This window comes from Corella eumyota, chromosome 2 (genome assembly GCF_963082875.1).
Source record: "Corella eumyota chromosome 2, kaCorEumy4.1, whole genome shotgun sequence".
NCBI classification, from domain to species: domain Eukaryota; kingdom Metazoa; phylum Chordata; class Ascidiacea; order Phlebobranchia; family Corellidae; genus Corella; species Corella eumyota.
Window position 1 is genome coordinate 11,859,382 of NC_137491.1, and position 16,375 is coordinate 11,875,756.

General features: G+C 33.1%; 2 protein-coding genes and 1 pseudogene across 2 annotated transcripts; 1 reads left to right on the forward strand and 2 right to left on the reverse strand.

Moving 5' to 3' along the window:
- Positions 1–3,391: 3,391 nt before the first annotated feature.
- Positions 3,392–6,346, reverse strand: LOC145742407 (3-galactosyl-N-acetylglucosaminide 4-alpha-L-fucosyltransferase FUT3-like; annotated as a pseudogene).
- A 738-nt stretch (positions 6,347–7,084) lies between these two features.
- On the reverse strand, positions 7,085–9,350 carry LOC145742837 (4-galactosyl-N-acetylglucosaminide 3-alpha-L-fucosyltransferase FUT6-like). Its single transcript, XM_082560660.1, has 3 exons — positions 8,886–9,350; positions 8,520–8,745; positions 7,085–7,999 (listed from the first exon to the last, which is right to left on the reverse strand). Exons 1-3 carry the CDS (start codon positions 9,341–9,343, stop codon positions 7,397–7,399), a joined length of 1,287 nt encoding a protein of 428 aa, XP_082416786.1. The 5' UTR covers positions 9,344–9,350; the 3' UTR covers positions 7,085–7,396.
- Positions 9,351–10,195: 845 nt separating this feature from the next.
- LOC145742408 (uncharacterized) lies at positions 10,196–16,066 on the forward strand. Its single transcript, XM_082560187.1, has one exon. The coding sequence runs from the start codon at positions 10,196–10,198 to the stop codon at positions 16,064–16,066; it is 5,871 nt and encodes a 1,956-aa protein (XP_082416313.1).
- Positions 16,067–16,375: the final 309 nt, after the last annotated feature.

A 16,375-nucleotide genomic window follows, 5' to 3' on the forward strand; every position in this document is an offset into this window, starting at 1 on the left:
GGTTTTTAAATTTTGGTCGGTTTTATTTTATAATATATATAATTCGAAAATGAATTAAAAAATAATTCTTGTTTGTTTTTTTTATTGAAATGCTGGTTTGTTCATTAAAAATTAAAGTTCGATATTAAGCATTAAAAATTTGGTATGGTGTATTTTATAATATAAGTAATTAAAAAACATATTAGAAAAATAATTTTCGTTTATTTATCATATTTAAATGCTTGTTTATTTAATAAAAATCAATTTTAAGAATTTAATTGTTTTTATTCTTATTTGACAAATTTTGAAAGACGATAACTTTTGTTCTTTAAAACTAAAAGTTCTAAATTTTTAGTATGTTTGTTATTATCCCAACGAATCGCAAACCTCCTATTAACGACATTTAAATGTCACTAATTACTAATTAATATATTTTATTATTAAAATTTAAAGATTAAATTTGCTGAAATTTTAATATGTTGTTGGTATTATTATTTTGTATGTTGCTATTTAAAATGAAGATTTAACTCTAGCTAAATATCGTTTAATCATTATTTTAGTTTTTTTATAGAATAACGAATCAGTCTGAGTTTATCGCTGAATAATTTAATAGCGTTCTGGTCGCCGTCAAAAATCGTCCTTTTCGCTGTCTATTAAAGTAAAAAATATTGGTTGAAAATTTAAGTAAAATGTTAAAGTATAAGTCAAAAATGTGTAAAATATATTTTTTTAATTGTTTTGTTATTATTATATTTTAATATTCGTTTGATTGCTAAAAAATTAAGATCGGTATTTTGCTTTTAAATTTAGTTTACTTTTCTATTACAATATCAATAAATGCGTGTTCGTTTGTTAAAATTAGGTTTAAATATAAAAAAATATATATTTAAATTTATAATTTAACTAGATTTATTTGATAAATAAAATATGGTTCGAAATTATTTGATTATGTTTAGCATAAATTTTTATTAATAAAAAAAAGATGCATACACCTTAACTAAGAATAGTACATATTTTTGATTTTTAATGAACAAACAAGCATTTAAATATATTATACAAATAAAATTAATTTTCCAACCCAGTTTTATGTTGTTAATATCAGGATATACATTATAGTAAATTTTAAATTCCTAAAATTGATTTTTGATTTTTAATAAATAAACAAGCATTTAAATAAAATAAACAACTAAAAATTATTTTTTAAACATGTATTTTAATTACAAATATTATAAAATACATTTTATTAAATTTTAAATGCCTATTATCAAACTTTTATTTTTAATAAACGAACAAGAATTTAAATACAATAAACAAACAAAAATTAAATTTTTAATCCATTTTCGAGTTATTAATATTATAATATATAACTGACCAAAATTTGAAAACTTAATAACGATCTCTAAATTTTAATAAACAAACACCTATTAATTACTAATTAATAATATTTAAATTATCAAAATAGGAGGATTGAAACACAATATGATAATAAACAACATACTAAAATTTTAAAAATTTATATACACAAAATCAAAAGTTATTCGATTTCAAAATTCGGATTAGTAAGAATAAAAATAAAAATAATAATAAATATACGGACAATAACAATATGTTTCGAAATCTAAGATTTTGAACCATAATTAATTAATACCCCTACTAAATAAATTATATTTATAAAAAAGAATCAAACAATTTCGAACCATATTTTATTTATCAAATAAATCTAGTTGTTTTTATTCTTAATCGACAAATTTTGAAAGACGATAACTTTTGTTCTTTAAAAGTAAAAGTTCTAAATTTTTAGTATGTTTGTTATTATCCCAACGAATCGCAAACCTCATATTAACGACATTTAAATGTCACTAATTACTAATTAATATATTTTAATCTTAAAATTTAAGGATTAAATTTTCTGAAATTTTAATATGTTGTTGGTATTATTATTTTGTATGTTGCTATTTAAAATGAAGATTTAACTTTAGCTAAATATCGTTTAATCATTATTTTATTTTTTTTATAAAATAACGAATCAGTGTGAGTTTAACGCTTGAATAATTTAATAGCGTTCTGGTCGCCGTCAAAAATCGTCCTTATCGCTGTCTATTAAAGTAAAAAATATTGGTTGAAAATTTAAGTAAAATGTTAAAGTATAAGTCAAAAATGTGTAAAATTTTTTTTTTTAATTGTTTTGTTATTATTATATTTTAATACTCGTTTGATTACTAAAAAATTAAGATCGGTATTTTGCTTTTAAATTTAGTTTACTTTTCTATTACAATATCAATGAATGCGTGTTCGTTTGTTAAAATAAGGTTTAAATATAAAAAAGTTCATATTTAAATTTATAATTTAATTAATAAACCTACTAAATAAATTATATTTATAAAAAAGAATCAAACGATTTCGAACCATATTTTATTTATCAAATAAATCTAGTTAATTTATTTATTTTGTGATTCTTAATGACAATAATTTAGGCAGATCAAAAATTTCTTTGATTGATGTCATGAACATTAATAACATTTTGTAATTGATGTCAGTGGTTATATGACTTCCTGTCTGGACAGATTTTTAATTCAATAAACGTAACAGGGAGCTAATAGCATTTTATGTAATTTTTTTTAACTTTTGGGATTGAATATATTTTGTACAGCAATTTTAACTGTATGTTGAATGTCAGTACATATACTTTATGTTATGGCATGGTCACCAAACCCAATATAAATTAAATCAATATTAATTACGATAAAATACAATAATACACATAAAAAATAAAAATGAAATAAAATAAAGAAGTGAATGAAATAACAGTATGACACATTTTATTTATAATAATAAAGCAATCCTATGATGGTAGTTACAGTGTAAAATAATCTACAAAATAATAATTACATTTCATATAACCCAGTATGGGTCTAGTAGGAAAGCACGAACTGGTCACGATAAAATGCATATGATAAAGGGACTAACCGAAATAAACCTACCTATAGAAAGAACATCCCAGAATGGCCTTTCAAAGCTATTGTTTACATACAATGCACAAATATATTAACAACCCACGAACTAGTGGGGGTTCACATACATGAAATAAGTGAATATAAATGTTTAAAATAGTTTAAGAACATGAGAAAAAAAGGAAAAAAAAACTTGATAAATTAAAATATATTGCATTACTAGTGTAAATAGAGATTGTATAGTTAAGTAAGGTTTGGGCCACGGAGATTTAAGGTAGCTGAATATATAGTTATAGTTGAGTAGCTTTAGATGGTCCAAATTATTTGTTTGGGATGGTTAAGAAATTATTTGTTTGGGATTACAAATGCATGAAATAGACAGCTTTTTAAGTCATTTTAGCAAGGTTGTTTTTTTATTTAAACTTTAGCCCACTGTCTTTAAATAACATCGATTTTTTTGATTAATTGCATTCTGGCGGATTGTTTAAAGCGAATTCATCTAAAAGTGAATGTATCACTTTTGATTCTTTGTTTTCAGATATTTGTTCACATATATTTTAGCTCTGGGTTCAGGGTTAACGTTTGGATATTTCTCTCGGATTTGTTGCATCATAATTTCGTCTGTCATGTTTTCATCTTCTCTCCAGCTAAAATATTTTCCGTATTCAGTTTCGTTTTTGTCGAGAAAGTTTAAATAATCTGCTAGTTTCTGTGGGCTTTCGAAATCTTCTACGTGAATAAATGAATCTATTGGAGCAAACCGTAAATAATTGGTTTTATACGGACCCATAACCACCGGAACTGCGTCGTTTAGTATTGCGTTTTGCCAAAACTTTTCTGTAATGTAGTCTTTGCAGTGTATAGCATTTTCGAATGCCATGTAAAACTTATATTTTTTAATTGTATCTTTCATTTTTTGCGGGTTTGAACGAGGTAATAAATGTGAATTGCCAAAACATTTACCAATTCGGTCTAGTTGAAGTCCAGCTTTAATCAAATTATCCCCATACTGTAATCTTATTTTTCCACCATCTGTTCCTCCGCAATTAGTCGCTAATGTTACCTATAAAATAAATTATATGTTATATGTAAACCATAAAAGACAACATGGTATTAAATAAGCCGTTTACCAATAAAAAAAACTATATTTTTTGAGCATTAAGTAACGTGAATTTTAAATAGTAGTGTTTTGTTTAACTTAACAGTAAAGTAAAAAATTGATTGGTAATTAATTTTAAAGTACAAAAACAAATAGGATAAGTTAATCTACTGAATGGCTTATGTTTATTACTCTGAAGGTCATGTAATGTTAGTTTATACAATTTGTGTATAACTTAAATATCTAATAATTAAAGTTTGGTTCAACTGCTGAAGATGCTTTAATTTTAATAAATTAAATTTCATGAAAAACAAAATTGCAAATCGCATCTTTGCCAAAAAAACTCTTTAAAAAGCTAGTTAAAAATACTTACAGCTAATTTTTTATTTTCCTTTATTATTTAATTTTTACCCTTTTTGAGAACTTTAATAGCACTGTCTCTTTGGTAGTAAAATCGAATAACGTCTCATCGAATCACTTCTATAGGTCCACGTCCAATTAAAAAAAATGTTGAACTTCTCCAAGTCGTGTACAACTCTATTAAGAATGGCTAGAGGTTCTCCATTCCACCAAACAAAAATCTGATTTGGGTTCCTACAATTAAAATTTTGAAATTGTTTGTTATATGAAATATTATAATGCACAATAAAATATAAAAGATTATTTGGTTTGCTTTATGCCTAATTTTCTTTTTACTTTAAAATAAATTCCAATAAAACTGTTTCACATGGTCTATACCTATAATACTTTCAAGGCATATCACTTCCATGTATGGTAGTGTAATGAAACGCCACAGCATCAGCTTCTGACAACCGCATTCTATTGGCAACCCAGATCCTGGATCTCCCCATGGATTACCCCAATACAAAATAAGGGACTTATTCTGGGTTGTAAAATTTTTAAATTTTTGTAAACTTTCTTGGATTGGTATGTTTGTGTCTTGTAAATGGCCTAAAGTTTTTTGTTGTTTTGATATTTCTGTTCGATATTCATTTGTTTTTGGTAGTATTAAATTTAAGTTTCCTTTTAAAGGTTTATAAAGTTTTTTAGTAGTAAAATAAATATTGTTTGTTTTGTAAATTGCAACTGTCAAAAATAAAACCACAAAACAACCCAATGTTCTTAATGCCATCTTTGTATAATGTTGAAAGTTTCTCATACTTCTATAGTTGCATTAAAATCATCACAACAAAAACCTATTTATTTATGCTAGATATTATAAATGCACCATAGCAATATTAAATAATTTAGTTGAAACATCGTTTTAACCAAATTTAAAAAAAATAAAAATATCAGTTGTAAAGAATATTTTTCTTCTAAGTTTAATAGTTGTAGTTCATTTAAATATACATACACAAGTTTGTTGGTTTTTATGTCGAGAACACATTTACATGCTTACGTATTACTGTTTTATTTTAGTATATATGGTGTTTAATCCAGTTTATGCAAATAGGTTGATCATAAACTGTAAAATCTAATTTCACGACGCTGATTTTGTTGCCCCTGTCAACTTATTATTATTTAGTTATCTTCTAGATTTGTTTTAATGTAGAAAAGCAGTTAAATAAAAACTAATCCAATACTTTTACATCTTGTTTATATATAAGTTTTCTAAATTCATTTTCCAAATAAACTTTTTTTAATCTAAATATTTTGCCTTATTTGCTCTAATACTGTGGAATTGATTGCTTGTGTTACCATACTCACTCTGTTTTGCAATGCCTAGTGCGGAAATCACGACATCTGTTAGAATCCAATTAACCCAAAGATATACAGCTGTATCAGGGGTTAACAAAGGAGCCCCAGAAAGCGTTAAGCTTCACAAAACTCCGAAATGTGCTGTCAGTAAGCCTTTTTACATGGGCGTTTAAGCGAGCTCCGAGCTCGCTTCTAAGTTCGCTTCACGAATCGTTATAGCGATTTTTTGAAAGAATCAACGAGGCGTAACGAGCGCGTTTCGTAACGTATTTACATGGGCTTCTGTGAGCTCGCTTTATTTAGTGTCTGACAGATTTCGAGAATGTCTTGTTTTGAAGATTTACTTTTAAATAGTTTAGCGTTGCAATACAGGTTTCTCAAACGTAGTAAAAAGAGAAGATGTAAGGTGCTACTTATTGCTGCTGCTTATAAAAAAAAAAAAAAAAAAAAGAAAGTTTAATTTTAATGCATCAGCAACATCTTTAAAAATTTGGTCATTCCTCTTTCCTCTACCATCCATCAATTCCAAAACATTCATTTCTATCATAATGTCCAGCATGCTGTCCACCATTTCAAAGCTCCACTGAGCAGGAGATTTTCTTTTTTTATTACTTTCCATATTGCTGTATTGTCTGTTTGTAAACTTGTCTTAGTATTTAAAAAATTCTGTGCAGTTAAATAATATATTATACTACAGTTGTCTGGTCTGCTGGTATATATATTTAGAGCCTTATGCTGCTTAGTTTATAATTAATAAAATTTATGCTTTCGTTTTTTTTTCTAATCCAAAAATATTATCTACAGCCATACCCTACACTTAACTAAAACAGAAAATAAGTCCTTTACAGGCAAACAGATAGCCTAATAGGAATAAGCAGCAGGCGACTGCCAGTCTGCCGCCTACCATTGCAAAACTCTACGATATTTTGACACTTTGCCAGCTTTCCCAACAGGGAGGCCATTAAAGTAATAAAATTTTATTAAAAACGACTTAGAAGTGCCGAACTTCCAAATCGACCGTTTAGTTTAGCTCGCTTCGTGGTCGCTTACCTAGCCATTACGACTGGGTTCCCCGAGCGCGCTTTAAGCGAGCTAAATTCTCTTCTCTCGCTTAGTCAGCAAAAATAGGAGAGAAGCGCGTTCCGAAGCGAGCTCGGAGCTCGCTTAAACGCCCATGTAAAAAGGCTTAATTATTTATCGTTTTATATCGCGTGACACATCACTTGTTTCCTTAATTTGAGTCTTTAGATCGCCTATATATAGTTGGATTTATTTTGCTTAATTTTGAGTCGGATAAAAATATGTGTTAAAACTATAGTTATCGTTGCGATTATTCGCATTTGTAATCATGTATCGCCATGTTTACGCCGTTTCACTTATAAAAAGATGTAAACTGTTTTTATACGACCAAGTTGTCAAAAAATTAGCTAGTCATCTAGTTAATAAGGAATCAATAACATTTCCGTAAACCAACACAATTAAAAATAAATAACAATAAACTCTACATCACAAAAAGAAAATTGTTGCACAACAATTAATTTCAAAATGCTTTATCATTTTTAACTAGCGTTTTTTAAAACTATATTTACAACGCCATTGAATGAAAAATGTACTACTGCCGTTTCAATAAATTAACATACCATACTGTCTTTAAATAATACATTTGTATTTAATTGCATTCTGGCGGATTGTTAAAGGCGAATTCATCTAAAAGTGAATGTATCACTTTTGTTTCTTTGTTTTCAGATATTCGTTCACATATATTTTTTGCTCTGGGTTCGGGGTTAACGTTTGGATATTTCTCTCGGATTTGTTGCATCATAATTTCGTCTGTCATGTTTTCATCTTCTCTCCAGCTAAAATATTTTCTGTATTCAGTTTCGTTTTTGTCGAGAAAGTTTAAATAATCTGCTAGTTTCTGTGGGCTTTCGAAATCTTCGACGTGAATAAATGAATTCATAGGGGCGACCCGTAAATAATCGGTTTTATACGGACCCATAACCACTGGCACTGCGTCGTTTAGTATAGCAGATTGCCAAAACTTTTCTGTAATGTAGTCTTTGCAGTGTATAGAATTTTCGAATGCCATGTAGAACTTATATTCTTTAATTGTATCTTTAATTTGTTGCGGGTTTGAACGAGGTAATAAATGTGAATTGCCAAAACATTTACCAATTCGATCCAGTTTAAATCCAGTTTTAATCAAATCATCTCCGTACTTTAATCTTAGTTTTCCTCCGTTCGTGTTTCCGCAATTAGTTGCTAATGTTAACTATGGATAAATAATAAATAATGTTAAAGTCATAAAGTCAATATAGTACCAAATAAACCATTTACCAAAAAAGGTATTAATATTAAGCACTAAATAAAGTATTTGTTTTTTTAGAGTAGAAAAATTTTAAACTTATTCTATAGATTTTTATGGATTAAGTTAGGGATTAAGTTATTAAAGTGGTTTGTTTAATTTAAAGGTAAAATAAATATTTATATGGCAAATAATTTTAATGTTTAATAAATATTATATTAACGCAAACAAGTATCCTTAAGTATATTTATGCACAGAATAGTTAATGTTAGAATAGTTAATAGTTAATGTTTAACGTCCTACGTTTATGTTTGGTTTGTTTATACAGTTGGTGTGCAACTAAAAACGTCATAAAATTAATACTTAAGCTTGGTTATATTGTATAAAAAAGCTTTACTTTTAACAACAAATTAAGTTCACAAAAAAATGAAATTGCAATTCGCATCTTTTCAAAAAATGCTTAAAGAAGCTAATTGAAAATACTTACAGCTAATTTTTTCTTTTTCTTTATTATATCATCGATTGCATTTTTACCCTTTTTAAGAACTTTAATAGCACTGTCTCTTTGGTAGTAAAACCGAATAACGTCTGCATCACTTCTATAAGTCCACGACCAGTTAAAAAAATCATTGTACTTGTCCAAGTCGTGGACGTCCCTATTAAGAATTGCTGGAGGTTCTGCATTCCACCAAACGAAAATCTGCTTTGGATTCCTATAATTAATATTGTTTTATATTTTAGTTTTATGACATACCATGATGTACAACAAAATATAAAATTATTAGCTTTGCTTAATTTCCAGTATTTTTTCATTTTAAAGTTAAAAACAAATAAAACTTTGACATATGGGTACCTATAATGCTTCCAAGGCATATCACTTCCATGTATGGTAGTGTAATGAAACGCCACAGCATCAGCTTCTGACAACCGCTTTCTATTGTTTGTAATTGTACATTTACCAATTTTTGTTCCTTCTGGCAACCCAGATCCTGGATCTCCCCATGGATTACCCCAATACAAAATAAGGGACTTATTCTGGGTTGTAAAATTTTTAAATTTTTGTAAACTTTCTTGGACAGGTATGTTTGTGTCTTGTAAATGGCCTAAAGTTTTTTGTTGTTTTGATATTTCTGTTCGATATGCATTTGTTTTTGGTAGTATTAAATCTAAGTTTTCATTGACAGATTTATAAATTCCTTTAGTCGTATAATAAAAGTTGTTGGTTTTGTAAATTGCAACTGTTAAAAATAAAACCACAAAACAACCCAATGCTTTTAATGCTGACTTTGTATAACGTTGAAAGTTTCCCATACTTTTAGTTGCATTTAAATCATCACAACAGAAACCTATTTACTTATGCTAGATATCATTATTGCACCAAAGCAATATTAGTATTTTAGCTTAAAAAAATTTATAAACAACCTAAAATACAGTCATACTATTACAGTATATCGCTATTGTTAAGTCCATTTATATGAAACTGATTTATATTTTCTCAATAATTTTAAATACAATTTCACACTCGGTTGGACACCATTTAGCCGCTATTGTGCGCTTCTTTTTGGATCGCCTTATCGCCTAGTCATTTCAAGTTTTTCCCTTTTTTTCAGCGTTCTTAGTCACGTGATTTGTGTTTCGCCTTTTTTATCTTTATTTGTATCGTAACTTGGAATAATTTTGGAACTCTACTTTTAGTACGTCATATATTTAGAATACGATTCGCCCTGTTCTAACAATTCATAAATGGTCTTTAGTTAGTTTTTTGTTAAAGGTAATATTGATTTGTAAGTGTTAAGCCAGTATTGTTTTTTGTTAATTGTTTTTCTTGTGTACTGAATATTGAATACATTGTAGAGTATTTCAATTGTTGTATCAGTCGAGTTAGACAGTTGCAATTCTGGGCCCATTATCGGTATTATTTTTATATTAACTGAGATCAATCTGTGATCAAGGGGCGTATTTTATTCTCCGATCAACCTTTGTTGGTCACGTGGGGTATAGTTAGACAAACCCTACATTTATTTATGAATTGTATGACATTTGGTCATATCATTGAGTTATTAGAGTTAGTTAGATTTGTAGATTGTTTGACTTAAGATCAAGTTTGGATTTATAAATTGGGATATATAATTTCGAAAGGATTTTTTGGATTTACATATAAGAATGAATTTGGAACCAAGTACCAGCGGTCAAGCTTCGACATCGAAGCCCGTCGAAGAACCCAGTGTCGATCCGAAGTCTGCCCGAAAAAATGCTTTGGCAAATTTTACTCGAATTGAAAACCAGCTCCTTAAAGAAATCAATGCTCAAAAGGAGGCAAAGCTGGTCACTGGATGCAAAGCAGTTTTCGACACCGCCTACGATAAATGTTTATCGGCGTGCAACGAATTCTTGGCTGTTCAAGCTGAAGTTGAAAAGCCAAAGGCACAGGCCAAAATTGATGAAGTTAAAAGCCGATATGCGACAATGAACGAAAGGTATCAAAGTTTTCTATCTTTGTGTGTAACCTCTGCTTCACCAACACATGGAGCTCCCTCAGTAATTGGGTCCCGCCATTCTGGATCTGTTAGCTCGCAAAGAAGCAGAGGTAGCGTCGAGGCGCTTAAAGTTCAAGCCGAACAAGTTCAAAAGGAAGCTGAATTAAGTCTTCGGCAGCTTGAAATTCAAAAGCAACAAGAAGAAGAAGAAGAAGCAGAAGAAGAAGTCCGCGAAGCTGAAGCCAAGGCTCGTGAGGCCGAAGCTAGGGCTCGTCGGAAAAAGCGCACTGCGGCCCTTAAAAGCATGGGCGCACAAATTGAGCTTGAAAAGGAAGTAACCAGGGCTCAATCCAAAGTTCTTGAAGCCGAAGCCGATTTAGAGGGTAGCGTTTTTGGGTCTGACGGATTCGTAGAAAGGCCATCAATTTCGCTTCGACAATTCGCTTCACCAGCTGCTTTGGGAATTGATCAAGCCATTAACAGCTTATCACCCAAACGGAGTGACCCGACCCCTATCTTAGTTACCCAAACGGGGACGGTGTATGATTCCACGCCTATTGTCAAAGAAACCCAGCAAAGTGTGCCCCGTAGCCAATATTTGCCAAGCTACTTAGCGCAAGACGCCACCTTGCCAAGAATTACGATTGACAATTTTAATGGCGACATTTTAGAATATGATTCTTTCATCATGCAGTTTGATGAATTTATAGATTGTAAAATATCGGATGACGGCGCCAAATTGCAGTTTTTGTTAAAGTATTGCACTGGCGAGGCGTTTGAGGCAATAAAAGGTTGCAAAGTTATTCGTAACCGAACAGAGGCTTACAGAGAAGCGAGATCACGACTTGATGAAAAGTTTCGTGCCAGTGATCTTATCATGGAGGCGGCAATGGAAACCATACTAATTGGGCCTCCCATTTCTGAGTCAGATTCCGATGCTTGGAATAAATTGGCAGACAGCATGTACTACTGCAGCTGTACCTTAAATGCGGGAGGCTATGAGTCCGAATTAAACAGCCGTGAGACAATAAGCAAAATCTATCGACGATTGCCCGAACAAGTGCGGCGTGATTTTATAAAAATTTCAAAAGATAGAGAAAGAACCGGTAGGAAAACAACCTTCGATGATTTGTTACAGTTCGTAAGGGAGTTGGTCCGATCATCAAGGCATTACTACCAGCGCATTCATTTTGAGCAATGCGATAAAAAATTTTCCGACATGAAAGGAAGGCGATTTCAATCGAAATCGAATCGGCCTGCCAGCAAGAGCTTTAACGTGAAGGAGAAAAGTTCGGCGCCATTATCATTTGTATGCTGTCCTTTGTGTAGGAATGGACACCAGCTGTGGCGTTGCGAAATCTTTAAAATGAAAACGTCGATCGATCGATATAATTTCGTGAAAAATAAAAGGTTGTGTTTCAATTGCTTAAGAGAAGGCCACATGAATAACAATTGTCCGACAACAATGGCCTGCAAAACATGTAGCAAAAAACATCACACTTTGCTTCATTACAACAAACCACAACCGAATGAAAACTTAAACGCACCTACAAATAATGAGAAAGCCGAAGAAAGAGCTGTCACCGCCTGCGGTACACAAAAAAGTAAAAATGTAAAACGGTTCAAGGTGCTTCCAGTAAAGGTTTGGGGCAGCGACCCAAACAAAATCGTCCAAACTTATGCATTTTTGGACGACGGTTCCGACACAAGTATGTGTACTAAAACGTTAGCCAATCAATTGGGGCTTAACAAAATCGACCGCCATGTACAGCTATTTACAGCAAATTCACATACCGAATATGATACCATTGTTGGAGGTATGCATATTCAAGGCATTAATGAAATCGAGTCATTTAATGTAGACGAGCTTATTGTTTTAAACGACCTGGTTGATGTAAGTGAAAGTATACCCACTAAAGATGTAGCAAACCGCTACGCGCATCTTAATGATCTCACGTTTCCGAGACTTAAGAACGCAAAAATTGAATTGCTTCTTGGTAACAATGTACATGAAGCCTTTAGGTTGAAGGAGCAACGTGTGGGTAAACCTGGTCAGCCATTTGGCCTGCATACAGCGCTTGGCTGGACATTATTTGGTTCTGACTACTCTAATAGGTCAGATAACAATGCACGAAAAATCAATTTTCTACATAGCCTAGATGGCATTGACGCTTCTCGTAGAATATTGGTCAACTCGTTTAATCAAGACTTTAAGGATTTAAACGATGTTCAACGCCATGAGGCCTCAATAGAGGATAAAAGGGCTTTGGGAATAATGAAATCGACCGTTAAAAAGGTTGACGGTCATTACCAAATTGGATTACCGTGGAAGGACGATCTTGCAAGACCGTCGAATAATCGGAAAATGGCTGAACGAAGGCTTCAGTACTTAAAGAAGAAATTGCAAGCTAACCCTGAACTTTTTTCCAGGTATAGGGATAAGGTTACTGAATATGTAAATAGTGGCCATGCCACAATGATTTTAGATGGTGAAATTAGGAATTTAAGTAACTTTAAATATTATATACCTCACCATTTTACAGGGCCTAAATTTCGTATTGTTTTTGATTGTGCTGCTAAACATTTAGGCCTATCTCTTAATGACTATTTGTTACAGGGGCCTGATTTAACTAATAATCTGGTTGGCGTGCTTTTGCGCTTTCGCCAGGAAAAAATCGCTTTAGTTGCAGATATAAAGGGCATGTTTCACCAGGTGTTCGTTGATCCCAATGATCGGGATGCCTTTAGGTTCTTGTGGTGGCCAGAAAACGACCTGTCGCGAACTCCGATTGATTACCGCATGAACGTTCATATTTTTGGCGCGACGTCATCGCCGAGTTGCGCTGCATTTGCATTACGTAAGACAGCTGACGACAACCTGACTGGTGCGAACGAACAAACCCTGAGTACTGTAAGGCAAAATTTTTATGTTGATGATATGTTAAAATCGTGTAGTAGTGTAAATGAAGCCTTGCATTTGTTACGTGATATTCAACCGCTTCTTAAAAGCGGCGGCTTCCATTTAACTAAGTTTATTAGTAATGACAAAACTATACTTGCTTCTGTTCCTTCTGCAGAGTTGGCATGGTCAACGTTAAATCTTGATTTACATGAGTTGCCAACTGAACGTGCGTTAGGTGTTTATTGGGACACCGCCCTTGATTGTTTTAAGGTGAAGGTAAACGTTCAATTAAAACCTTCCACTAGACGTGGTATTCTTTCTATGGTAAGTCAGGTCTATGACCCATTGGGCTTTGCCCAACCATTCATTTTACCTGCACGTAAATTACTGCAGGAAGCATGCAATTCACAAGTAGGTTGGGACGATCTGTTACCCAACAGTCATATCACTAAATGGAATGCATGGTTACGTAATCTAACCCTTTTGGAGCGTATAAGCGTTCCCAGATGCCTTAAGTCTTCTTTAAGCATGTTAAAAAGTATTCAGCTGCACACGTTTTGTGATGCAAGCAGTATTGGCTATAGAGCCGTTAGTTATCTTCGTATTGTTGATTTGCATGATGTGATTTTATGTTCTTTTGTTATGGGCAAGTCTCGCGTTTCACCTTTGAAACCTGTAAGCACGCCGAGACTTGAGCTTACGGCAGCTGTTATTGCCGTAAAACTAAGCACGCTAATTCAGCAAGAGCTTGAGTATAAGCTGGGCGACATTTTCTACTGGACGGATTCGACGACGGTGCTTCAATACATTCTTAATACATCAACACGATTCCACACTTTCGTTGCCAATAGATTGGAATTTATTCACGGTCTTTCTAAGCCGTGTCAATGGAGACACGTTGACACCAAACGTAACCCGGCTGACATAGCATCTCGAGGTCTTATGCCAGACAAAGTAGATAAGGCCGAAATTTGGTTTAATGGCCCGCAGTTTTTGGGTCAAGTTGTTAATGAATGGCCCGCTCGCCCACAAGTTTTGCCACCGCTTGCCAACGACGATCCTGAGTTGAAACAAGAACCAGCAAAGTGCAATTTCACAAAAGAAATTAGCAGCACTGGCATTGAGCGCCTTTTTTCTCGCTATTCATCTTTTTCCCGATTACAACGCTGCGTGGCATGGCTTCTTCGTTATAAGCAATACCTGAGGTGGAAGGCTGAAACTCGAAATTTAGCAGCAAGTTCAACTTCGTTTAACACCAATTTTCTTAGTCGTCAGGAGATAGATGCTGCCACTACCGCTATCGTACATGCTGTTCAGCACGACGTTTTTCCCGAGGTTATTAAGTTGCTTTCTAACCATGAGAACTTTCAGTCGCCTGTAGTAATGAGTAAAGGAGAACTTCGCAATTCAAAAGTTCTCAGCTCGTTGCAAAAGTTGTCACCCATTTTGGTCAATAATGTAATCTATGTTGGAGGAAGATTACAAAAGTCTTTGGTTGATAGGAATGCAAAGCATCAAACGATCTTGCCTTCAAACCACCCTGTCACTGCCCTCATTATTTCGTCTCATCACATACGTCAAGGTCATTCCGGAACCTTGCATGTGGTAGCCTCTATCCGGGAAAGTTTTTGGATTTTGCGTGGCCAGGCAGCTGTTCGAAAGGTACTACGAAACTGCAGACAATGTAGACGATGGAACGCGAAAATCGGTGAACAAATGATGGCCGCATTACCCTCATCAAGGGTTACTGCCAACAGGCCACCATTCACCTGTGTTGGTGTCGATTATATGGGCCCCATACCTGTCAAGCTGGGACGGAGCCAAGTTAAGCGATATGCTTGTGTTTTTACCTGTATGGCCACCAGAGCAGTCCATATTGAGGTTGCACAGTCGCTTGAAACAAGTGCCTTTATAGATGCATACAGAAGGTTCATTTCAAGAAGGCCAACACCGAAACAAATTTTTAGTGACAACGGCACTAATTTCGTCGGTGCCGAACGTGAATTGCGTATGGGTATAAGGAAATGGAATAAAAAACAAATGCATGATGCTATGTTGCAGAATGAAATAGATTGGAGATTTAATCCCCCTGCTGCAAGCCATCAAGGCGGAGTATGGGAGCGTATAATAAGAACAGTTCGAAAAATTATACGTTCAATCACCGGTGAACGAGTTCTTGACGACTACGGTCTCATGACGTTGCTCACTGAAGTTGAAAGGATCTTGAATAACCGACCTTTAACCCCTATTAGTGATGATTCGCGAGACTTGGAAACGCTTTCTCCAAGTATGGTTTTAAAAAGAGCAATCGATATGTCATTGCCCCCTGGAGAATTTATAAAAGCGGATGGTTATAAAAAGTCATGGCGCCTGACCCAACTAGTCGTCGATCAATTCTGGACGCGATGGATAAAAGAATATTTGCCGCTTTTGCAATTGCGACAAAAATGGCTTCGGCTCGTGAGAAATTTTGCTGTTGGTGACGTAGTGTTGATTGTGGATGACACAATTAAAAGAGGATACTGGCCGAAGGGAATTATAGAACAATGTGAAAGTGACTGTAACGGACTTGTACGACGCGTGCGTGTAAAAACCGCCACAACGGTCCTTTGGCGGGATATTAGAAAGCTGTGCCTTCTCGAAGCGCAGCAATGACTTATAACGCGTTTTTCTTTCATTCATTATTGCATGTATCGTTATCATTTCACCTCATGTCACTCGTGTGAACTTTCGTATTTTCTTACCCTTTGATGTGTACGATTATCGTATATTGTTATAATGTAATGTTTTCTTTTTTGACGATTATCTCACGTCATACTGTTTGCTGCATGCTCACAGTGTATATTGGTTTTGTTTTTGATATAATGTACTTTGTTTATTGTGAAATGACTTCGTATATTTTGTTGTGTACTCGGTCATTTGGGGCCGGAATGTTAAGTCCATTTATATGAAACTGATTTATAT

Coding starts and splice junctions, on each gene's coding strand:
- LOC145742408 (XM_082560187.1), top strand. CDS start 10,196: ATGAATTTGGAACCAAGTACCAGCGGTCAAGCTTCGACATCGAAGCCC.
- LOC145742837 (XM_082560660.1), bottom strand. CDS start 9,343: ATGGGAAACTTTCAACGTTATACAAAGTCAGCATTAAAAGCATTGGGT. Junction 8,746..8,885: donor ATGCCTTGGAAGCATTATAG/GTACCCATATGT, acceptor TATTAATTATAG/GAATCCAAAGCAGATTTTCG. Junction 8,000..8,519: donor AGAAAAAGAAAAAATTAGCT/GTAAGTATTTTC, acceptor ATTTATCCATAG/TTAACATTAGCAACTAATTG.